This window comes from Pinus tabuliformis, chromosome 7 (assembly GCF_031772625.1).
Source record: "Pinus tabuliformis cultivar Carrire ecotype Pingquan chromosome 7, CPIR1, whole genome shotgun sequence".
NCBI lineage: Eukaryota > Viridiplantae > Streptophyta > Pinopsida > Pinales > Pinaceae > Pinus > Pinus tabuliformis.
In genome coordinates this window covers 1,878,911,005-1,878,936,599 of record NC_142293.1, presented here as the reverse complement: position 1 = coordinate 1,878,936,599, position 25,595 = coordinate 1,878,911,005, and the positions used below count along the sequence as shown (strand labels likewise).

The following is a 25,595-nucleotide window of genomic DNA, read 5'->3' as shown; positions in this document are numbered from 1 at the left end:
AATGGACGGATCAGTTCATCTTCTTGATGACTGTTCACGTTCCTGTTTACCCAACCGTTGAAGATTAGGTGTGAACAATTTATATTGTAAATAACTTGTTAAGTAACAGAACAAGTAGGTAAAAATAAATCAGATAAAGTGCATGGAGGGTTTCTGACTAGTAGACTTAGAAACTTCAACAAGTACCCCATCTCCAAACGCTTGCCATTCAAGTGCTCAGTGAAACATGCAGTTCCTCTCGGTGTGAGCGCAATTGGACAGTATTTGAATAATACACAGCAAAAAGAGCAACATGAAGAAAAAGTTCAAATTAAATTTTTTAAATTCATTAGATTATTTTTAATATTTAATTTTTCTAAGTACTAATTTACAATCTATGACCCTAGTACAAATTGGAGTCCCAACGCCTCCATGACATGGTCTACATCTACTACAATCTTCGATTGTGCGTGAGACAACTTCAGAAACCTCCTGATGTGGAAGCCATCTCATTGGACAATATTGATACAACTGTTGCAAGGAGGGTCGAGACTAAGAGGCCGACCATGGACTCGATCCCGGATTGGTTAGATGTGGATCCAAAGGAGGTAGCAGCTACAGGGGACAAAGAGCTAGACGTAGAGGAGGATAAGCAGCATCGTGGTCATGAGGCAGAGCTAGATGAGGATGATGAGGAGGAGGTGACACCATCTAGGATGGGTAGCATTAGCATAGGAGAGACGCCACCTCTTCATCAAATTCTAGAGGATGACTGACTCCATTTGTATTTCCAAGGGCTAGGCCTTCTTCCTCTAGAGGAAAAGGCAAAGCCATTCCCTATTCTCGTAAAAGGGGCAGAGGATCTCAATGACTGATTACTTTATGACATGTGGATGACTCGTGATATACATTTATTATATTTTTTATTGATATTTTGACTCTTGAGAGTTGAGACTCAGGCAAGACTCAAGATTCAGGAGTTGATTCAGTATTTTGATATGTGATGTAGCACTAGACTTCATATACATATTATATATTAGCTTTCTTTACATGTTTATGTGGAAATGCATTTATTTGATGTTGTCGATACTCTAGATGCTAAAGAACATAAAAAAAAAAAAAAAAATGAATATTTTTGTCTTTTTTAATTTTGCCAGCTTTTTCAAAAAACTCCCAACTTTAACGAGTTTTTCAACTTTTGGACCCTTGCCGATTTAATCCGGACTTCGACTTTTTCCACATTGCCACGTACACACACAATTGTGAAGCAGTGTATTCAAGTTGGGATCATATTTCTAAACAATATATTTTATTTCCCCAACATGCTATCCATCTACTCATACACCTCCCCAATCATTGGTTTCTCTGTATCTGCAAAATAAATCATGTGATAAATGGGCTTGGTGAATTCCAATACTTGCCTCACATGTGCCCAAAACTGACCATCAAGAGCAGTCTCATCCACCTTTTCAAAACCTTGCTTGTCATCTACATTCGTAGCCCTTTCCTTTAATACCTACCAGTGTGGACTTGATACCATGCTAGCCAATGACTCTCTTACCTTCAAAAGGCGCCTAAAGGTGAGGTAATAGCTAGCAAATCTAGTCTTCGCAATCTTCAACAGCTCCAATCTTGAGTGACTGCGGAAAAGCCCATGGGTATTGCTATGATTTGTAATAAATTTTATCATTTGTTTGCCTCTCTTGTACAAATCACCAATCCATTTGTATTGTTGGTTTTTGTTCTTAATAATATCATGCATCAAAAGGTTCATTGTGTGAACCAAACACCCAGACCAAAATATGTTGGGGTATTTATCCTCAATAATTGCTCTCGCTACCTTACAATTAGCAGCATTATCAGTGATGACTTGGATGACATTGTATGGCCCAATATGTTCAATTGTTTCAAATAACAACTTTGCAATGTTGATGTTGGTCTTGAACTTGTATGAGTAATCATATGCTGAAAGAAAGATGGCTCCACTAATGGACACAGCAAGAACACTTATCAATGGCTTGCCTTTTACATTTGTCCATCCATCAGATACAGTGGACATCCCATGCTCAATCCAAGAATTTGTCATTCTACTCAAAGAATGCAATATTTTTGCTTTTTCATAATCAAGTCCAACGGTTCTAGCCTTGTTATGCCTAGGGTTCTTCTATCCTTTAGGGGCATCATTTATGGAAAAAACCATTTCATGGCAATAAAGTGAGTGAAGAACATTGAATGGTATCCCACATGCATAGAGAAACTAGTAAACTTTTGAATAAACATCATTCCTACAACCTTCATCAAGGAAATTTGATATAGTTCTATGCCTTAAAGAGATGTTTGGTGACCCTGTGCCTCCATATCCACTACCATGGGAGGATGCTGAAGGAGTCTTTTGTGCATGTGATTGTGAGCTTCGTTCAAAGAAACCCTTTGATTTTTTAGATTTGTATTAGGCTTCCTCCTCTTCCCTTATGTATTTGGCTTTAACTGTTGTTGACACATTAGCACAAGTTTTTGTAGGAATTTACAAGGTAAGTTCCTCTGATAGAACACCAAAGGACACCGCTCACAAGCAGATCACAGATCAATACACCAATATTATTGACATGGTTAAAATCCTCAAAGAGGGAAACAGTCCACGGTCTGAGCCAATGAGGCCACTTCGAGCAATTTATTAATAAAAGAAGGGAAATTTACATAAGCTTCTCTCATGAACAGTCACCTTACAAATGACTCTCCATGCTCTTTAAATAGAGATCATGGACCAATCAGGTGTTAAGCCACGGATCAAGTGTCTGTATTACATAGTAAAGAAACACAATTTGCCTAACTCTATACTAGACCAAGTTATACGTAACTATTTCCTATGTGTCGAAATATCCTAACATCCCCCCTTAAGAACAACTTGGGATAGGATTGAAGGATGTACAAATGTTACACAATAGGAGAAGGAAGGAGGCATTAGAGCCTATCCCCCCTCAGTGACAACTTCCTGAACTCCAACCATAAATCGAAGTTCAGTAAACTTCGCTTCTGTGAGAGCCTTTATAAAGATGTCTGCAACTTGATCATCAGTTGAACAATATTGCACTTCAAGAAAATGGTCATGAATGAGCTTTCTGATGAAGTGCATGAGAAGCTTAATGTGTTTGTTGCACTGATGTTGGACTAGATCTTTGCATCGCTGAATGGCACTTTGATTATCACACCAAGGTGTAGTCGGATGCTGCTATTGAAAGCCAAACTCTGACAGGGTCTGACGAAGCCACGAGGCTTCCTTACTAGCTTCGACGGCGCCACGATACTCTGCTTCTGCTGAAGAAAGAGAAATGGCACTTTGTTTCTTGCAAGCCCATGTAATAGGTCCAAAACCAAGAGTGAATACATTACCTGCAGTAGACTTCCGATCATCAGGGTCACCAGGCCAATCGGAATCAGTGAAACCAACCAATAGAGGAGATGCTTTTGCATTGTAATGAATCCCAAACTGAGTTTATCTCGAACATAATGAAGTATTCTTTTAGTTGCTTTCTAATAAATTTCATGTGGGTTTTGCATAAACCGAGCAATAAAGCCAACAACAAAGCAAAGGTCAAGATGAGTATGGGTCAGATACAAAAGTTTTCCTACAAGCTGATGGTATAAGGTAGCATCAACTTCAGGGGAAGTACAAGTGACTGAAAGTTTGGCTCCAGACAGAAAAGGAGAAGGGGTTGGCTTACAGTATTCCATGTGAAAATGGCGTAGAAGATCACAGGCATACTTGGAATGGGAAAGGGAAATACCTCCCTTGGTTTGCAAGACATGAAGACCAAGAAAATAATGCAAGTGTCCTAACTCTGTCATTTCAAACTTCTTTTTAAGGCTGGACTTCACATGGTTTATAAGGTTGGGATCACTACCAGTAAGGATAAGATCATCAGCATAAAGAACAAGAATGATAAGATACTTACCCACTTTCTTGGTGTAGACAGTATTGTCAGAATGACACCTAGAGAAGCCAGTATCTAAAATAAAGTTATCCATTTTGGCATACCAAGCCCGAGGGGCTTGCTTGAGACCATAAAGGGATTTCTTAAGCCGACATATAAGGCTGGACTCTATTTGTATAAATCCAGGAGGTTGTTCCATATAGATTTCTTCATGCAAGTCCCCATGCAAGAAGACAAATTTAACATCCATCTGATGGACTTCCTATTTGAAAGAGGCGGCAAGGGAAAGAACAAGGCGGATAGAGTTCATAGGGGAGAAGGTTTCAATATAGTCAATGCCTTCAACTTGTGAAAAACCCTTAGCAACAAGATGAGCTTTATGTTTATCAACTTTTCCATCTAGTCCAAACTTGGTACTGTAAACCGTCTTCGTCCCTTTGGAAGAGGAACAAGATCCCATGTATCATTTGCCAATAATGAACAATATTCTTCATTCATAGTTGCATTATAATATGGATAGCCTGAAGCTTCTGCAAAGGTGTCAAGATCATAATTCGCTGAAGCTTGAGCCAGTAAAGAAGAGGTTCTATCGAACTGAGAACGTGTACGTCACTGATCTGTAGGATCACCTGCAAGAGCACCTACGGCATCCCGAGTAGCACGGACCCATTTTGGAAGTTGAGGAGTTGAAGGAGGATCCTGAGAAGGTGGCGGGGATTTCCATCCTCACTGTCATCATCTAAAGAAGAAATATTTTCAGAAGTAGAAGGGATAGAGAGAGGTGGCACATCTACCGAACTAGGCTCGTAGGTGATATATTTTCAGCAAACTTTACATCCCTTCTAATGATAACATTTTTGGACTTAAGTGGAATAAGTCTATATCCTTTGACATCTTCAAAATATCCAACAAAAATACATTTTTCACTCTTAGGTTCTAAAGCTTTATGTTTGTCATCTGGAATATGGGCCCATGCTTCACTTCCAAAAACACGAAAGTGACTAACATCCAGTTTAAATGAGCTCCATGCTTCTTCTAGAGTGATATTCTTTAAAACCTTAGTAGGAGTGTGATTTACTATGTAATTTGCACAGTTAATTGCTTCTGCCCAAAAATTAAGACTAAGTCCTTTAGATTGAAGCATACAATTAGCCATTTCCTTTAAGGTGTGATTCTTCCTTTCAGCAACACCATTTTGTTGTTGAGTATATTGAACAATATGTTCCATTTGAATTCCATGCTCAGTGCAAAAGTTGATGAATTTGTTGTTAACATATTCTCTGCCATTATCAGATCTTAGCTTAAGAATTTGATGTCCAGATTGTTTCTCAACAAAGGCCTTAAAGGCCAAGAACATGTTAAATGCTTCACTCTTGAGTTTTAAGAAGTATACCCAAGTGCGTCTAGAGAAATCATCAATGAAAGTTAAGAAATACTTGTATCCAAAGAATGAAACAACTAGAAGTGGACCACATAAATCACTATGCACAAGTTGTAAGGGGGTCGAGGCGTGCCAAGAGGCACGTTTTTCAAAACTATCCCGATGATGTTTTCCGAGTACACATCTGAAACAAACACCATCTTTGCAAGATACCATACAAAAACCTGTCGCCATATTTTCTTTACATAAATTTTGAAGGGAGCAATAGTTTAAGTGACCAAATCGTTCATGTCAGAGTTTGCTCACTTCATCATTATGAGCAAAAAATACCAAGGGCAAAGTTGATGACCCAAAGTTGTTAAACTTATACAAACTTGTAGAATCATCAGCAATGCCAGTAGCTAAAAATTGTCTAGGATCTTTCAGGTCTTTGATTACAACATCATGAGGTGAAAATTCAACTATTTTACCTTCACCTGAATGAGTTATCTGATATACTAATAGAAGGTTGTAGGATAAGATTGGAACACATAATACATCATTAAATTGATCATTGTCTACATGAATAGTTCCAGTTCCTACTGTTATCACCCCAAGAAACTCTCCTAGGTTGTATCTCAGAGATGCTCGGGAACATTACAAACTCAACAAAAATGTTGGATAAATGGTGGATGAATGAAATAAATGTTGCATATTCAAGCCAGATAACCACTTCTACTATGCTTAACCCCAGACATGGGTGAACACCCCCAGACTACAAGGCTTTTAACCACCAATTACTCACAGCTTAAGGAAAATGCGATGATGGAGAAGACTGATCACACCAACAGATGCACAAGACCCTGTGATGACCAGCTGCAACCAGTTAAAAAGTCTTCAAATCTGTTTTCTAATACACAGACAGGATGACAGCTCTCCGGCATTAAAATAACAGAAACCTGCAAACAAATTCAATGATACATGCTAAATCCTAACACAAAGGTGGGATGACAGCCCCTCTAATGCTAAACATTAATAGCACATGAATAAATGCAAAGCAGGCACAGCCTAGAACAAGAAGAAGAAGTGGACAGTGAGCAATTAACAGCAAAAGAAGCTTGCATTAGCTGAAAATGAAGACCAGACGTTGCAAGTATCACAACAGTTACAATCTCCAGAAGTTGAACCTTACAGCAAAAGCGTGAAGGGGTCATAATGGACCACCAACCACATTTACAATTAGAAATGGGCCTTTGCTGCACACTGCTGATTTTAATGGACAAAATCGACCTTTTAAGATAGTCTGATGTCCTTCTCTGGCAGCTGGAGTGAATTATGGATTAAATTCCATGCCTGATAAATGCTTTTCACTGCTCGAGGTCGTCCTGTTTGTCCTTAGGCCATTCTGTTGATTAATTGCAGTTGCTGAAGCTTTAGCTGTGCAGGTACAGGGTCCTTGATCATTGTTTTCCTTCCTCGGCAGCAGAGAGCAATCGAAAATGGTACAGCCAGTGAGGTGGAGGCGTGCACAAGATGAGAACAAGGCTCGACCGTTAGATCGCATGGATCAACAGCGAGGATGAATTGCAGGGGCTATCGGGAGCAAAGGGGAAGGGCAAATGTGGGTCGTCGGATCAATAAAATCAACGGCGGAGATCGATTTACGCAGGCTATCGGAGGTCAACGGGACCGGGACAACGAGGGTCGTTGGATCTGCACGTGGCAGATCTGACGGTGATCGCAAACGGAAGATACGCACATGTTAACGGGCGGGAGAACGGCGGTTTCGGGCGGCAGGCGGTTTCCCCGCACCACCTTTTGACCCATGGTGGTTTCCGTATAAGGGCATGCATTCCAATGAAACAGCGCCGCGTGGCAGGCTAATACCGCCACCCCCGCGAGTTAACAAGCGCACAAGTCGCGCGATCGGGGGGAGCGTCCACCGTCGATCTGGCAATGGACGGTCGGATGGTAAGGAAAGAGCGCAGAGTTTAATGCACGGGCAAAAGAAAGAGACCGTTAGATTAAAGCGATCAACGACTGAGATTTCAAATCGACAGAGGGTTTATAATTTACGAAGGCGAGTAGTTATAAAGGGTTAATGCTTTCGCGCCGGGGATTAAACGAAGAATGAGTTTATTCGGGGCTTTAACAGGTTTTATAGAGTTTAAACAAAAAAGCCCGGGAGCCGGGAAAAAGGATTTCAGCGGGGTTTTGCAGTGTTAAAATGATAAAACAAAGGCGTTGGGGTAAAGAGGGTTTAAGTAGGGGAATATGGATAAGGTGAAGAATAAAGAAGTTTCAGGAGTAAAACAAAGAAACAGAGGACTAAAAGCGTGTGTGGAAACTTAAAGGACTAAGGAGGAGAACGACTGTTGCGACGCTCTTTTCAGCACAAACACACCGCCAACCCGAATTTGGGCCTTTAAACAGTGAAAATTGTAGCAGAGCTAACACCTACAACACTTAGAGATCTATCATCACCAACATATATATTTTTGGTGTTACAATCATTTAAAGAAGAAAACATGGATTTGTTTTTGGCCATGTGATAAGAAGCTCCAGAATCAATGAGCCACTGATGAGAATGAGAAGAAGAAGATACATGTGCATAACCAGACCGAGATGCTTGACAACCACATGTAGAAAGTTTTATTCCTAAAGATGAAGTTGAAGTTGAAGTTGAAGAATGCTCCAAACGAATGTTATGCTTCTTCATTGTTGCTTCCAAGGCTTCCATCTTCTTAAAGCATTTGGATTCTAAGTGGCCATCTCAATTATAAAAGTTGCAATGTCTATCAGTCTTCTTCCCTTCGTTTTTATTTGTCTGATCATTTTGTTGAATTGATTTTTCAATTTGAGACTGAAATTGCTTAAGACCCTTGTTTGGTTTAGGACCATTCTTTTTAGGCTACTGCTTCTTAGGATTCTTTGAATTTGGTTGTTGCTGAGTGGCTAAGGCTTTTTTAGAAGAGTTTCCAAGATTAAGAAGACCAAAATGTAGGAGTTTTTCTTGCTCTCTGATTAAAGAACCACAAAAGGCATCAAAAGAGGGGGACTTGTAGTCTTTTCCTTGAGAAATAAAAGCTTCTCTAGTAGAATGGAAGTTGGAAACAAACACAGAATAGGTTGATCCCAACTTAATAACAATGGAATAAATAAGGCTACCATCTTCTTTTTTAACCTTAACACCTTCCAAGAGAAGTCTAAGGGTCTTGAACTTGGACAAAATAATCTTCAATGGAAGAAAAATTATTTGGGTCCAACGTAAGCAACTCATTTTTGAGTTGATGGGCTCTAATTTCATTTTTAATTCCAAAAACTTTAGTGAGTTGTTTCATTGTTTCATTAGGGATATCAAGTTCTGCAATATGGAATCTAAGGTTTGGAGAAATAGACATCCATATTAACCCACGTGTTTGAACTTGCCTATTTTCTCATTTGGTTGCCTTGTGAAAATTCTACCACTGCAGCAACTCATTTATTTTTACTACTTATTTCATCATAAGTTATTCATGAAATTACTTCAACAAATATTAAAATAAATACCGCCGCAGATATCACATCATAATACAGAAACAAAAAATATGCACACATTGACACAGTTATTTTGGACTAATGTCCCTGGAAAAACCCAATGTGGGAAAACCAGTGCAGCAAGGGAGGATTTTATTATTTAGCAATTTTCTTGTACAACAGGGTGCCAAACTAGCTTACCCATAGATAGACAAACTTCCAGCACTTTCTTAAACCAAGCGTAGGCCCTACTGACCTCTGCTACAGCCTGAAACCCTCTGCATCAACCTGAAACCCTCTGTGTCAACCTACTGAGGATCTGCGCAACCTCTCTAGGCTTCTGCGTCACTCCTGTAGCCTCTGCGTGGATGACGCAAGCCCTTCTGGCTCTGCGCAGTCTCTGTTGCCTCTGCGTGACTTCCTCTGGCTCTATGTCTGCCTCTTCTGCGCTGATCTCCTGTCTCTTTGTTCCGTACTTGCTACCTCCTAACAGCTCTCCAGACCACTAGTTTAATTTCTCAGCAAACCCCGCTCCAAAAATTGAACTCATTGGTCTCCCTCAGTGTGTTCTCTAAGTGCTTATCAAGCCTCCTCTTATACTTTTTCTGTTGACATCTCAACGGCCGAGATTAATTCCCTAATCAACGGCTAAGATTATATCTGACTTGATCCATGTCTTTTGGAACATTCTAACACAGATTCATATTAATACACATTAATATTTTATTTCCCCAAAATTTAGACTTAGGGACTCCATTAAAAATATTAATTATTTTAATATCTCCTGATCTGTTTAGAATCTGCCCAAACTCTTTCTAGCTATTGAAGATCTCATGTGCCCCAACCTCTCCACCAAATTTCGTGGCTAGAGCACATCTGATGCTACCCCAAATCAACATGCCTTATTTTCATCTTTAGATATAGTTTCTTGGCCTGAGGCTATACTGTAAAGACCTTTACTTCTAAGTAAATCCACAATGTAGGACCACCATTGGAAGTAGTTGATGCTGTCAAGAATAACTTGGCATGGACTTTCCATTTTAACATAATCTGAAGATGTAGATGATGAAACTAAGTGTTCCAATGGAAAGATCTTGAAAAATTAGGCTGATTCAAAAAAACAGCTCTGAAAACGGCTTTTCGATGAAAAAGTTATGGCTTTTTGAAGAAAAGTTGTTGAAGATGCCGACGAAGTGCGTGAATGTGCAGAAGTGAATGATAATGTTATATTTAAAAAAAATCCCCTCGCCCCCCCTCCAAACTTAATCTAATTAGCTCATTTAAAAGAAGATTTTATGTGACCCACTCTTATAAATAAGTGAAAGTCGCTTTTACAATGGTATTTTATGAACTACTCACTAAATTGTAATTTAAATAAAAAATAAAGAGACTTTAGAATTATAAGTGACTCATTTTTTATAATGGGTGAGAACACTTTTACGTAAAGTAACTTTAAAACATAAGTTACATGTGCTTTTTGAAAAAGTTACACAACAAAAAGAAAGACTTGAACTAAAGACCTCTACCCTCATAAAGAAACTTTGGACCCAGTGAGCTAGTTTAAAAGGTTAGTAATTTTTGGTAAAGAGGAAGGACAGTTGGAGGGGTATTTTTTTTAGTCACTAAAGCTTTGGGGTGCGTGCTTACTTGGAAAAACTCTTTTTGTGTACAAAACAAAAAACCACACAACCCAACATGGACATACAAAAAAAAACAAACCTTATGGCTTGAAGTTAGCTTTTGCCAAAAACTAAATATTTTCCTCAATGTTTCTGATTTTTCGAGATCACAGTAAGGCGCAGCGAAAAGAGCATACGCATGAGAAAAACCCTTCCTTTCTGTTTCTGATTTGCCCAAATCGCACAAAGTCACGGGGCAAAGAGCGTACACAAAAATGAAAGGTATAGATCCGATAATAAAAAATAGAGAGCTGAATAAACCAAAATAAACATAGAGATGAATAACTAGAACTACAATAAAGATTGTATACCTCCAAATCTTAAAAATGACGTAGCTAAGGCTACCAAAAACCTTTTCGCGTGAAACGAAAGGGGTTCCACATTGGAGCAGATGCTCCCAACACAATCGAGCAGTCCTCTCGGCCCGAAAGAAGTCAGAAATAGTAGATCTAGGAAACAACAGCCGGATGCAGTTGTACCGGCTTTAGATTTGGATCACCAATGGATGCGGCCCTCAAATAGCTCTGATACCATGTAGGAATTTACAGGGTAAGTTCCACAAATAAAACACCAAAGGACACTGCTCACAAATAGATCGCAGATCAATACACCAGTTTTCTTGACGTGGTTAAAACCCTCAAAGAGGGAAACAGTCCATGACCTGAGCCAACGCAGCCACTTCAGGCAATTTATTAATAAAAGAAAGAAAATTTACATAAGCTTCTCTCATCAACGGTCACCTTACAAGTAACCCTCCATGCTCTTTAAAAAGAGATTATGGACCAATGGGGTGTTAAGCCACGGATCAAGTGTCGGTAATACCGAGGAGAGAATGAATTGTCGTATCACTTCATGTCTAAAACATATCGTGACCATCGGATTGTAAGTTACAAAAGTACATAAGAAAGAAACACACCTTACCTAACTCTATACTAGACCAAGTTATACTTAACTATTTCATATGTGTCAAAATATCCTAACAGTTTTGATTCCTATTTGTTTATCTTTGTCCCATGGCCTTTTCCCACAGAGGTGCCTTCTGGCACGAGTGTATGCACCTATGTAATTATTGTTGCAATGGGGGCAGTCAAATTTAGTGGTTCCACCCCCGTTCCCTACTTTGGGCCTAGTAACATATTTCCACAATGGGGTGTGATCAACGTTTTAAAACTCCGACTCTGACTCCGACTCGGCCGAGGGTCAACTCCGACTCCGACTCTGACTCGGTATCGACTCGGCCGGCTCGATTTCAATGACTCGGTCGTTGTAAAAAATACATTAAATATTTATTTTTTATAAAAACACATAATTTTAAAGATTTTCATTCATGTTTCCAAACACACGGCATTAGAATATAGATAGAAGACAACATATGATCAAAGTAGGCTCATGAATATATCCATTATATCAAAATGGCACCCAGTGCACTGTCCAATACATACACGATGTTGATATAGAGATCAAAACAAAAACACATAACCAAGGAGGCTATAAATGGCCTCTACAACAAAAGTCTGTGACTAGTACTACTGGCTACTGCTAGAGTTGCCAACATCATCTAGCTTAGTGTTACTTGGGAGCGGGAGCGAAAGTGGGGAGCGAGAGCGAAAACGGGAGTGGGAGCGACATTTTCAGAAGCTCCTGGTTTGGGAGTGAATCCTGGAGGAGTTCGACAACCAATGTCACTAACGTTAAGGTACATAGAGGGATTGGTGCTCTTGATTAAATACGAGTTCCATACCCTAATACATGACAAAATTCAATGGAAACATTGCAATCCTCCAATCCTAAAATCCTAAAAAACTGATAAGTCTGCTGGATTTTGAATGAAATCTAAAATTCTACTTTTCTCCATATGAAATCCAATGAGGCCGGAACCACTCTCAAACATCCCGAGTCATTTCATGGTAATGTTAAAAATTTAAGTAAAAGGATGAAAATGAAGATTAAGGAGAATGTCACTTTTACTTTAAGAATTTAACATTACCATGAAATTTGAATAGCATATTAATACTAGGAGAGGGGAATGGACCCCAAATAGCACTTAACCAATTTAGAAAACACCTTGGAGTCCCCAACAATCAGCTAAATGTTAAAAAGTTAAAAAGAAATAGAAAAATCCCTTTTTTTGGGTGACTGGCCAGATTTAATGACTCGGCTGAGTAGATGTGGAAACATCCGGGTTGACCAAGTCATGACTGACTCGGCCGAGTCATGCAATAACTCGATCGAGTCAGTCATGACCCGGCCTCCCGAAATGGTTTTTTCTTCCGGGTCATAAAATTCTTCAATGACTCGGATCAACTCGGTCGTTTCGGATTCGATTCGGCCGAATTTTAAAACATTGGGTGTGATCTTGTTTTGTCTTTTGGGCTAAATCATGTTCACTCTCCTCCTCACCAAGGTACTCCTCTCTGGGGTTTTCATCAAATCCACTACAACCCACTTCCTCATCCTCTTCTTCATGTTCAACCCTCCTTTTTCTACTCTCCAACACCATAATAACCAAAAAAAGGAACCAACAAGAAAAAAATGCCAAGCCATATAACCATGAAGTTTGAAATTTGAAGTTTTGAATCTACAAAAAAAATGGAAGAATGCGAATGGGAAATATAGAGTTTTTTTATTTATTTACTTAGCAATGAACATAAAATAATGCTAAATTAGAATCTAGATCCTACCTCTTTGGCCTCCAATCCCAAGCTCCAAACTCCCCTTGCAAGCTCCTCAAACTCCTCCAAGCTCCTCTCTCACCAAGCTCCTCACCTTGCTTCAAACTCTCTCCAAATTCTCTTGCTCTCTCAATGGGATAATTGAATAATGGGAGGGGAGAGGGTCTATTTAACTGCCCCTACCCCCTCCTCTTCCCTCTCTCATCTCCCCTTTTCCCTCCATTCCCCCTCTCTCTAACCAATGTGAAAATTTCCAAACAAAAATTCTATTACTGCAGCAATTGATTTATTTTACCTACTTATTTTTCAATAAGTTATTTATGAAATCCCTACGGTAAATATTAATATAAATTCTACTACAGATATCACACCATTATACAGAAACAAATATATGCACAAGAATCAAACACATCAACACAGTTATTTTTGGACAATTGTCCTGAAAAACCCAATCCGGGAAAACCGGTGCAGCAATGCAGGGTTTTATTAATCTTCAACAACAATTTATAGAAAAATTTGCATAGACACTGGGAGAAAACACCTGAGACTTTTTTCCAAGACTTTCTAACACTGTGAAGGACTTCCTTTCCCTACTGCGTCAGCCCTACGTCATTCTGCGTTACTCTGTCCTTCTCTACATCATCCATTGTGTCTCTATGATCTGCATCTCCCTCTGCAATGTCTCTCAGAGTCCCCGCGTCACCCCTTCTGAGCTCCCCGACTGCTGCTAATCACCTCCTCTTCCTCCACCCTACAACTCTCCCTCTGAAATCGAATTCACTCTCCCTGAGAATCGTTTTTCCTTTGGATACTGAGAACCTGCTGGTATATGTCCAAATGACCCTCAAGTCTTCTCTTATACTTTTCCTGTTGATGAATCAACGGTCGAGATTAAGTCTCTAATCAATGGCTAAGATTAAAATAGCCCTGATCCTCATATCTTAGAAGCTTCTCATCCTTATCTTTATTAATACCCATTAATATTTTAATTTTCCTAAGTTTAGAATTAGGTGCCCATTAAAAATATTAATTATTTTAATAACTCCTCATCTGGATGGAATTTCCGAAAACGATTCCTAAGTCTTGGAGATCTCATGTGCTTAGCCTCTCCACCAATTTTCATGGCTAGAGCACATCCAATCCTGCCACAAATCAACAAGTCATCATCGCCCTCCCTCTCAGTCGCGCAGGCCTTCCTTTCCGTTGGCCAAGAATGATTTTTCCAATGGTGGAGCGATTGCTCCCGACCACTCCTCCATTAGAAAAATCGCTACCAGAGCGGCGGGAGCTAAGCTCTCGACTTTGCTCCCGAAAAAACCAAGGAGCGAAATTTTTTTGCCAGAAGCGCGCTCCTGACTGGAGCGTGAATTGGGAGCAGGATCATGAGCAGGGGGGCCGCTCCCCCACAACCTTGATCAATAATGCATGTCATTGGACTCTCTAAGAGGCCTCATGAAGTCCATAAGTGCCAAAATGATGAGTTTGACTTCCAAAAGTAATGGGCATCAGGTCGGCCCTTTGTTCTCCACATAATAAATATGTGGTGCTCCCAATGGTTGTGAGGGCACACAAGTGACCTCATGGGTCTCCAAGTAAGTTGAAGATGCTTGTAGGCCATCTGTAAGGGCTCAGTGATGCCACATCAACATACAAGTCCTGGGTCATATGTCAAGTGGATGGTACATTTGTGGGGTTGGCTAGGCATAGGTGAACCAGGTGCATCTTCCTCGTCCAATAGGTGAATCTCGAGCAATCTTTGCACATCTTTGAGGATCCATGAAGTGTTGTCTACTATTGTGGAAGCCTATGGCTCTCAACACACACCCTACATGTGTCAATGTAGCCCCCAGAAGGGTTAGGACCCTGTATAGAGAGACCAAACCCAAGATGGAGACCACTTGCAATCGTGCATAAGATCTAATGCATCCACTAGCCTTCCAGTACTACAAGTGTTAAAATTTCTAAGTCTAACACATTAGAAATTCTTCTTGTATTATCTGGTTTATTTCTTCTACTTGTTTATTACTCAACAAGTTATGTAACCATATAAACACTGAAAATAAAAACAAATGCAGTCTCAACCATCTACAGATCAACAACTGAAAATAACGGACAAACGCACAAGTGGCACTATTACTTTTGGACAATCATCCCCAGAAAAACCCAACTTGGGAAACCGGTGCAGTAGTTTTGAGGGTTTTATAATTAAGCAGCTTTCTTGAGTACAACTAGGGTGCCAAACTGGCTCACCCAACAGAGATATCTATCTAGTAGTAATACCTCCCTTCGGAAGAAGATATTCAACAAGTGTGCTCCATGAAAATCTCTCCAACACTACTCTGCGGCTCTATGTCAGCCCTCTTGGCCTCTTTGCCACCCTGAAACCCCCTGCATCGGCCTTCTGCTGCTCTGCGCTGGCTCTCTGGCCTTTTGTGTCACTCATGCAGGCCCTGCTAGCCTCTGCGTAGTCACTCTAGCCCTCTGCGTGGCTCCTGTTGGATATGCGTAACTTCTTCTGCCTCTGCATTGTTCCTTCGACACTATCTCTGCCTCTCTGCTATGTACTCACTGCCCCTCGCTGCAACTCAGATCACTTGTTCGAATTTTCTCAGCAAACCCCGCTCTAGAAAATCAAACTGACTCATCAATCTTGGTGTATCTCCAACTGACCCTCAAGCCTCCTCTTATACTTTTTTTGTTGAGTCTTCAACAGCCGAGATTAAATCTCTAATCAACGGCTAAGATTAGATTTGACTTGATCCATGTCTTTTAGAACATTCTCACCCAGTTTTATATTAATACCCATTAATATTTTTATTTTCCCAAGTTCAGACTTAGGAACCCATTAAAAATATTAATTATTTTAATATCTCTCTAATCGGGTGGAATTTCCCCAAACCATTTATGGGTCTTGGTGATCTCATGTGCATTAGCCTCTCGGGCAATTTTTATGGCTAGAGCACATTCGATGCTACCGCAAATCAACAAGTCATCAAGGAAATCGAGTAAAAGGGCTTAAAAACCATGGACCACACAAGGGGACTTCATAATGGCCTGCCCTTCCATAATGGACTTTACAGGTGCTAATGTCTCCAAGTTCCAAATGGGGTCAACCAAGTATCCCATTAGGTGGTTTCTACTTCTAAAGGGGACAATATGTCCAAGGTACATCCTTCAAAAGGTGGTGGCATGTGGTAGAGGGATGAATGGAATAGGAAGTGAAAAGGGGCAGCCCTGGGCCACATGCTGGGATACAAGGGTACCTAGTAAAAGAGAATCCCACAATTGGTCATATAATGTATAGGAGGGAGCAATCGTGGTACATGAAGTGCCTTGGCCTTGATTTTTCCACCCTTCTTTATATGCCTTTTGCCTTTTTGTGATTTTTCTTTAATTGACTTCTTGGGTCTCAAGCGGTAAGAGCATGATGCGTGAGATATAGCAGTGGATACCCCTTTTAAGGTAGGGTGGTTCATTGCCCACCAGGGACTGGGACAATCATGCGTTCCTAAATGATAAAGGAGGCTCATCTAGGGCCTATAGGAACCAGGGTGATGGCCATAAAAATGCGGTAGAGCTCATGTATTGGCTTTCGCCCACGTGCTAGATGTGTTTGTCCCGACCATCTTGTGCATTTTGTGGTACATTTCCTATTAAATGTGGTCAATTACGCTTTTAGTTTTCTTTTTAGCTGCATCAACATTCGGGGCATCATTCCAAACCTGACCCAAGATGTGGGCAAGGGAAAGGGGAGAACTAACCCTATGTGGACCCAATAAAGGAATGTGGACCTAGGTGGGAGAAATGATGAATGGGGTCATAATGAGTGGCAAGGTGGCAATATATGTAGATGAGGGAGCAAGACCACGCAACAAAAATCAGGGTTTCCCATGAAGTACCATCAATAAACCCAAAGGGTCAGCAAAAGAGATCCCACGAGACTAGAATCCAAGGTTAACATCCAAAAAGGGTCTATGGGACAAGAGCACAGACCTAGCCCATTATTTCCATTGAATCTCCCCATTAGTTCATGCGCATAAGTGTCCATGATAAACAAACTGTTGATTTCTGGTAGCATCAAATGTGCTCTATGTCTCAAATTTTGCAGGGAGTCATAGGCATATGTATTCCAAAGATCCCAAAAATCGTTTTGGAAAATTCCACTCAAAAACAATGGTATTAAAATAATTAATTATTTCTATTGGGACCCTAAGTCTAAACTTAGGAAAATAAAATAATTAAAGGGTATTAATATAAGTTGTGGGTGTAACTTCTAGAAGAAGACGAAGATCAAGCAGAAATGATCTTAGCCATTAATTAACTTGTAATCTGGGTCGTTGAATGTCAACGATGAGATTATTTAATGAGGCTTGAGGGTCACTTGGAAGACACACCCAAAGAGTTCAAAAGTTCAATTTTCTGAAGCAAATACGCTGCCACGAGATTTTCGATAGTGAGCTTTTGCAGAGAGAGGCAGGGATAGTTGGGTTGGAGTATCTTCTCCAGGGCACAAGATCAGCAACATAGAAGCAGAGAGATACGAGGAGGCGGCAGAGCAACCCAAAAGGGATTAACGTTGGGCCAGAAGGGCCCACGCAGAGCTGACGTGGAGCCAGAAGGGCTCATGCAGAGGCAGTGCGGTCTTCCATTGCAGAAATCCGAAATCTATCAGGGAGTTGAGATTTCTGATCCGAGGAGGGCTACTACTCCAAAGGGTAGATGTTTCCCAGTTGGGCTGATGCAAAGCCTGTTGAGGCTGACAAAGGGCCTAGGCAAGGCCAACATAGAGATAGTCAGGGACAGCTGGTCCAGTTGCCAGAACAACCGAAATTGCCAAGTAGAGTGAGGTAATCTGACTAAGTTTTTCTACCAGTTTATTTTCTCTGTAACTAGATTGTCGGAAAGGCATCCCGAGTTATATTCAGAAACTACTCCCTAATAATATAAAACCATCAGAGTTGTTGCACCAGTTTTCCCAGATAGGCTTTTTCCAGGAAAATTTGTCAAAAAAACATTGTCCCTTGTGCATATTTCTCTATTTGTTCTGTTCTTGTTTTGGGCAAATTAATAAATTAAGTGAAGGCTGCAATGTGTTAGCTTCGATATTTGTTGTAGGAAACAGTGAATAATTTCTTTTAGTATTTGACAGATAGCAGAAGTTTAATCAGTTGCTGCAGTAGGTGATTCGAGTGGGATTCTCGAATTTTCACACAAACTACAATACTCAATTACCAAATAACAAGGCATACCTTTAGGTTCGGGAGGCCCACCTTCAAATATACGATCATCGCAGACATGTGAGGGACCACATGGTTGGCTCAGGGGATGAAGAAATGGCACAACGAGCTAATTGGTGGCTACAAGGAACTGTTGGCTACCAGCTGAGGACCATCTTGGAGAAAAAAAAAATCTCCTAGGTATATCACCCACAAAATGGTGGGTAACAATGCCCATCAAGAATCAAAATAGAACAACCATTACACCATCATGGTTACATACCATAATTTGATTCAGTTAATGAATGCAAACATTTTGCATACTAGTCTACAATCTTTGAGCCAAACATTCATTGTTGACTTATACTCATTCTGCTTCAACTACATCATCATTCATTCCATTTTAGGGACAGTTTCATTCCATCAACATAGAGGAGCATTCCCCCCATCTGAAAGGCAAGTCTCTCCTTAGTCATGCAAGCTCTTCTTGGTGCTTTCAGTCTAAGTGGTTTCATGTTATGTCAATTCAAACTTGCTAGATCTGTACAAGTGCGACCCAATAATGCAATTGCATTCTCTGCCACAATCCTATGTCTCAAGCGTATTCCCTTCAAAGAAAATTTGATATGTATCTCTGCTTAATACCTGAACAACACTTGAATTATGACCTTGTTACCCACCAACCTGCTGGGTATCATCAAGTGCTGGCAGAATTTAGACCTTGCTTTGCACAGGGTCACCCCACTAATTTTTTTTACTCACCTAATTGATGTCACTATTGTACCTTGGGCAGTAGTTTGACACAGCAGAAGGAACTATAAACAGAGATAGGAAGCAATTAAACATTGGGCCTATTTTAAATTGCATAGATGACACTATGTGAAAATTCTACCGCGGCTAATCTAGTAACTATTCTCCTATCTTTAATTGATTATTTGTCATAGAAAATTAATTTATGACAAATAATGAATAAAAACACAACTACAAATTTCACCAAATAATAAATCACAGCAACTGAGAAAATGTCACACAAAAAATGGACACCAAATTTTTCGATAAATTGGCCCTAGAAAAACCCCAATGTGGGGAAAATCAATTCAAAGGTTGAGGGTTTATATTATTAATTTTTCAACAAATTAAGAATGTACATAAACTACTTTCCTGACACTGGCAAAGCTTTGGCAAATTATTTTCTTCACTTTCACTGTTGAACTGTATTGTTGGTGTCTTCCACGCTATCACTATGCCCTTGCTCACTTTGTGTCACCAAAAACCCCATCAATCTTCTCTTATAATCTCCCATTGACAAATCAGCAACCATAATCTAATCACAATCAATGGTTGAGATAATCTTGACCTCCTCAAGTCACTAAAGAGAAATTGACTTGTCTCAATTAATAAATGTAAAAATTCTATCACTGCAACAACTGATTTATTTTACCTACTTATTTCCCAATAAGTTATTTACGAAAACCATTCAATAAACATTAAAATAAATCCTACTGCAGATATCACACCATAATACAGAACAAACACATGCACAAGAATCAAACACATCAACACAGATATTTTGGACAATTGTCCCCAGAAAAACCCAATGCGAGAAAACCAGTACAGCAGAGGAGGATTTTATTATTCAACAATTCTTCAGTACAATTGGGTGCCAAACTGGCTTACACAACAGAGAAAAATTCTCCAGCACTTCTCCCAGTCTCAGCGTCTGGCTTGCTCATCTCTTTGCAGCTCCCAGACCCTCTGCGTCAGCTCCTGCTTCTCTGCGTCACCCACGCAGGCCCTCCAGTGACTGCGCAATTCTGCTGCCTCTACGTCCGCCTCTCTAACTGATGTGTTGATCTTCTTGTATTGTTCCTGACTCTTCGTTCTGTACCCGCTACCTTTTTCTACGCTCCAAACCTCTAGCTCGAAATTCTCAGCTAACCCTGCTCAAGAAATCGAACTGACTGGTCTCCCTCAGTATATCTCCAACTGAACCTCAAGTCCCCTTTTATACTTTTCCTGTTGATGAATCAACAGCCAAGATTAAGTCCCTAATCAACATCTAAGATTAAAATAGACTTGATCCTTATCTTTTGGAAGCTTCAAATCCTTATCTTTATTAATAACCATTAATATTTTTATTTCTCTATGTTTACACTTAGGAACTCATTAAAAATATTAATTATTTTAATAACTCTTCATTTGGATGGATTTTTCCAAAACAATTTCTGGGTTTTGGAGATCTCATGTGCGTTATCCTCTCCACCAATTTCCATGGCCAGAGCACACCCGATGCTACCACAAATCAACACACTCCTAGCGGGAAATGTGCTCTAGTAATACTCCACAATGAGCACCACTCTGATTATACGGCACCAGTACCTGTGTTGATGTTGAGCCTCCCCCGCCCAACATCCTCTGCGCTGTTGCATCCTATACTACTGCCCATGGCTCTATCACTGCCATTGTTGTATCTGTAGTGCACCTCCCTCTGCATCTGTGTTGTTGTTGATCATTCTTCCCAACACTGCAACTCCCTCTACATCTGTGCTGCTCCTGGTACTTTTCCCAACACTACATCTACACTACAACCTTTTCTCATTATGCTGAATCGTGCTACCGCTAACTGCTAATGCACTGCAACATCATACCCATTTTTGCTATTGAAATGGATTCTTTATCATCCCCATCTTCTCCCTGAAATAATCAAACTTGGTTCTTCCAAGGGCCTTGGTAAGGATGTCTTCCACCTGTTCTCCTATAGGAGTGTAGCTTAACTGTATAGCTCCTCGTTGGACACAGTCTCTGAAAAAGTGACATCGAATATCAATATGCTTTGACCGATCGTAAAATACTGGATTCTCAAAGAGTTTGATGCAACTCTGATTATCACACATGATCCTGGTCACGTCCATCTTTCTTCTGAATAGGTTCACAAACAGTTTTCTACGCCATATGGCTTCGCATGAAGTTGTGCTTGCGGCCATATATTCTGCTTCTGCTGGGCTACAGATTTATGTTTCCTACTACACTAGGAGGTCATTCCCGATCCAATATTGAAATAGTACCCAGAGGTACTTTTCTGATCCACTGAACTTCCAGCGCAATCTGCATCGGTATATCCACTCAATCTGATATCCTTACTCTTGGAGTACAAGAGTCCATATTCAGTTGTTCCTTGTATATATCTGAGAACATGTTTGGCTGCAGCCCTGGGCGCCCTCTTCGGTTCCACCATGAAGTGACTGAGGGTCTTGACAGCATAACAAATGTCTGGCATGGTATTCTACAGCAAGGACCCTATGAGCTACCTGTATAAGGTGGGATCAACATCCTTGTCTTCTGATGCATCAATTTTCTTCCAGTTGGTGATCATTGGAGTAGCCATGGGTCTACAATCCTCCATCCTAAATCTCTTCAGAATTTACGTAGCATATCTCCCTTGCCCAAGGAAGATCTCCCCCTTTTGATGCCAAACTTCCAACCCCAGGAAATAATGCATTTGTCCCAAATCGTTCATGTCAAATTATGTGGCTAGATTCTTCTTGCAATCCCCAATGAGCCTGGATGATCCTGTCAGGAATAGATCATCCACATATAATACTAGATTACAGGCTCATTCTCTACAACTAGATTGTAGAGATTTGGATCTACGTCACTCTTGACAAATCCCATCTTCTGCAAGTAGCCATCAATTCGACCATACCATGCTCTAGGTGCCTGTTTCAGCCCATACGAGGCTTTCTTCATTCTGCATACATGAGACTTATTCTCATGTGTCTCAATGCCTTCTGGTTGTTCAATGTATAGCTCTTCTTCGATCACCCCATTCCGAAATGTTGTTTTGACATCCATCTGATGAATCTCCCATCCCATCTATGCTGCAAGAGATATCACAGTTCTAATGTATACCTTCCTACTAGGGCGAAGGTCTCTTCGTAGTCAATTCCTTCCCTCTGAGCATACCCCTTAGCCACAAATCAATGGTCTGCAGTGTATTTAATCTTGTAGATCCATTTCGAACCTACCATCGATCTATCTTGAGGCCTTGGCACTACCTCCCAGACATCATTCACCATTATGGAGTTGTATTTCTCTATCATCGCATCCAACCAAACCTGATGTTGAGCAACCTCTTGAAAACTAGCAGGCTCCCCATCCTGAGCTACCAATGCCTGATATCTATCTAGTTGTTTTCGCTCCCTCTTATTGTTCCTCAGTGCACCGATGAAATCCTCTACGTCTCGCAGAAGCTAATGAAGTTCCCTACTCATTCTTCCTCTGCCAGTAGGTGCTTCTGTTAGCTACTCCTCCTGTGATTCTTTCTGATCCAAGGAAGAATTATTTACGTCCGTTGTTGAAGAGGTTTGACCAACGACTCCTATCTTCACTACTCCTCGGAATGCATTTCTAGAGATTCTTCTGAAAGTCTTGTCCTCCATGAACTTCACATATCATCAAACTACTACCTTCCTGCTCCCTGGAAGATAGATTTTGTATGCCCTAGCATTCTCACTATATCCCACTAGAAATCCTTTCTTTCTAGTTTGACCCAACTTCTTCCGCTTTTCCTCGGGTATGCGGCAATATACTAAGCTCCCAAATATCCTGAAATGATTGCCTTCAGGCATCTTCCTTGTAAAGACATTCTCTGGAGTAATCTTGCCCAATGCCCGATGAGGAGTTCTATTCTGAACATAGACTGTCGTGTTGCATGCTTTTGCCACAGGAATTTTGGCATATCCTCATCATACATCATGCCCCTAGCTGCTTCTGCGATACTCCTGTTATTCCTTTCTGCTACCCATTCTGCTCCAAATTGTAAGGAGTTGTCAACTCTCTTCTGATGCCCTCCTTAGCGCAAAAATCAGTGAAATCCTTATCGACATACTCTCCACCATTATCTGAGCACAAAACTTTTATTTTCTTCCCAATTAGGTTCTCCACTAGAGCCTTGAACTCTTTGAATCGACAAAAAACCTCGTCCTTGGTTTTCAGAAAATAAATCCAAGTTTTCCTTGAGTTGTCACCAATGAAGGTAAGGAAATACTCGGCACTACAGTTATTATTGAACATTTTGGAAGTCCAAGATCCTTCATAAATACTTGCACATAGCCCTTCTTTCCAAAGAGACTCGATAGATAATAGCTTGCACATGAGAGAGATGAACAGCTCAGGAACAGTTTCTCGATTACTATTACCAAACTGCTTGTAGCGCAACACTCTTTTCTCCACCTCTGGAAGGCCACATCCAACTTCCAAAAATACAGAAAATGGTGGAAGAATTGGAGTAGCCCGAGTCTGCAAGTGAAAAGAAACTAAGAGAATTATTGACAGAGAATTTAGTGTTCCATCCTTTGAGCTATTGATGTTATGTGCCTTTGCCCAAGCTTTCATCAGATAGCAAAGCTTTTGAATTCTCTTGTCAATTGAAGAAAAAATGTGGATTAGCTCTGATTTATAGACTCCCTCTTTATTTTCAATAGAAATATCACACTCAATTCCACTTCTGCAATCCACAAATTTCACAATAGGCACAATAGCCCTCAGTACTGGTTGAACAGCACGGATCTTGCCTCCACCTTGAAGACCATAAAGTCCCTTTACCAACTTCTTGAGAACTTGAATTTTATTTTCTCTCGGGAAAGCATTCCCAGTATGACCAAGACTTACAGCTAAGTCCAAGTCACTTTCTGCTGTAAATAAATCCATTGTAAACGAACCAAATGCCCTTACAGAAAGTCCAGAACTGCTAACACTGCTACCATGAATCTTTAGCTTTACAATTTTGTCAACAAAAGTAATCAATGCTTGTCGTGCTTCATAACCTTGTATACTTGGTTGAAGCATGGTATAGACTTCATCAAATAGATCCCCAAGAAAACTTAAAGACGATGGAACAAGCTGTAATTTTTTAGTTTCATCCATCTCTAGTTGTTCAGCTCTGTGCCGAATAACATGAGGAGGAGAAAATGTGAACCCTTTCTGGGCACCAGTCATTGCCTGCATTGCATGAAACCTGTATGATTGTCGATAACAACAGCTCCAATAGAAGCTTTGAACAGCCCTACAAAACTGTGTTCTTACACCTTCTCCTCCTACTTCGTCGCAGGCCTTGTGTTGCGCACTTCGTTTTTTCCTCCTCTTTATTGGTCTATCTGTGATCTCAGGGGACTATGTAAGTTCATTCTAATTTGAATGAGAAACAAGATGAACTACTTCTTTTTCATACTCCCAATTGGATTCGGATTTTGAGTGGTCTTCTTCTCTAGTTTTCATATACCCACTTTGACTATCCTTCTCATCACGATCGTTGTTGAGTTCATTTTCATCTTCATGTGGATCTTCTTCATCATCTTCCTTATTGTTATGATATTGTTCATCTTCTTGTTTGTCAATTCCCTTTCGATATGCTTTAATTTTTGCGTATGATTTTTCTAAACACTGAAATGCTTCTTGAATTTTACTAAACAGTTCAACGTAATCAAAACGTGAATGTAATGGCACATTGTGCGGCGAACAACATTCAAAGACCTGCATGATTATATCGTGTGCCATGGCTATGATACCACTGAAGCATAAAAATTATGGCTAAAGCTAGAAAATTGATAGCTTGAAAACTTAATATGTTAAAATACACACCGGTATTTGTAATAATAATTTTTTATTATTATTATTATTATTATTATTATTATTATTATTATATATATATATATATATAAAATGTGTAAGTTGATGAATGTTTACAATGAGGACCCGCATTTATATACCCAAGCAGGTTCCTTTTCGTGAATGGGCATGTCTTTTAGACATGCCTTTTCACTTAACTTAATGACTATCTAACCTAATTAATATTTAATTATAAAAGTTGATGAATGTTTACAATGAGGACCCGCATTTATATACCCAAGCAGGTTCCTTTTCGTGAATGGGCATGTCTTTTAGACATGCCTTTTCACTTAACTTAATGACTATTTAACCTAATTAATATTTAATTATTTAATATTTATATTTATTTTATTTAATTACTTGTTATGATTTATATTCATAACACTCTACATATATCATCTCGTTCTGTACTAAGATCTAGGACTCTTGTTACAGTTTTCCTAAGAATTCTCAGAGCCCCATGGTGCAAATGTCTCATTCTTTTGTGCCATAGTTCGTTCAAATCCTTGTCTCCATGACCGCATATCAGTGCCATTGGTGGTTCTAGTTGTGGTCTCTACAACCAGTTACTTTTG

General features: G+C 40.0%; 2 protein-coding genes across 2 annotated transcripts in view; both read right to left on the bottom strand.

The window, feature by feature from the left end:
- The window catches only part of LOC149255985 (myosin-15-like), a 373,652-nt gene that overhangs the window by 70,348 nt on the left and 277,709 nt on the right, over positions 1-25,595 (bottom strand). The gene's annotated exons all lie outside the window — the stretch shown is intronic.
- On the bottom strand, positions 1,317-24,474 carry LOC149255986 (protein HESO1-like). The gene is made up of 2 exons (XM_089460926.1): positions 23,402-24,474; positions 1,317-1,350 (listed from the first exon to the last, which is right to left on the bottom strand). Exons 1-2 carry the CDS (start codon positions 24,358-24,360, stop codon positions 1,317-1,319), a joined length of 993 nt encoding a protein of 330 aa, XP_089317052.1. The 5' UTR covers positions 24,361-24,474.

Coding starts and splice junctions, on each gene's coding strand:
- LOC149255986 (XM_089460926.1), bottom strand. CDS start 24,360: ATGCAGGCAATGACTGGTGCCCAGAAAGGGTTCACATTTTCTCCTCCT. Junction 1,351..23,401: donor AATAATAACTGTAGTGCCGA/GTATTTCCTTAC, acceptor TTTATTTTGCAG/ATACAGAGAAACCAATGATT.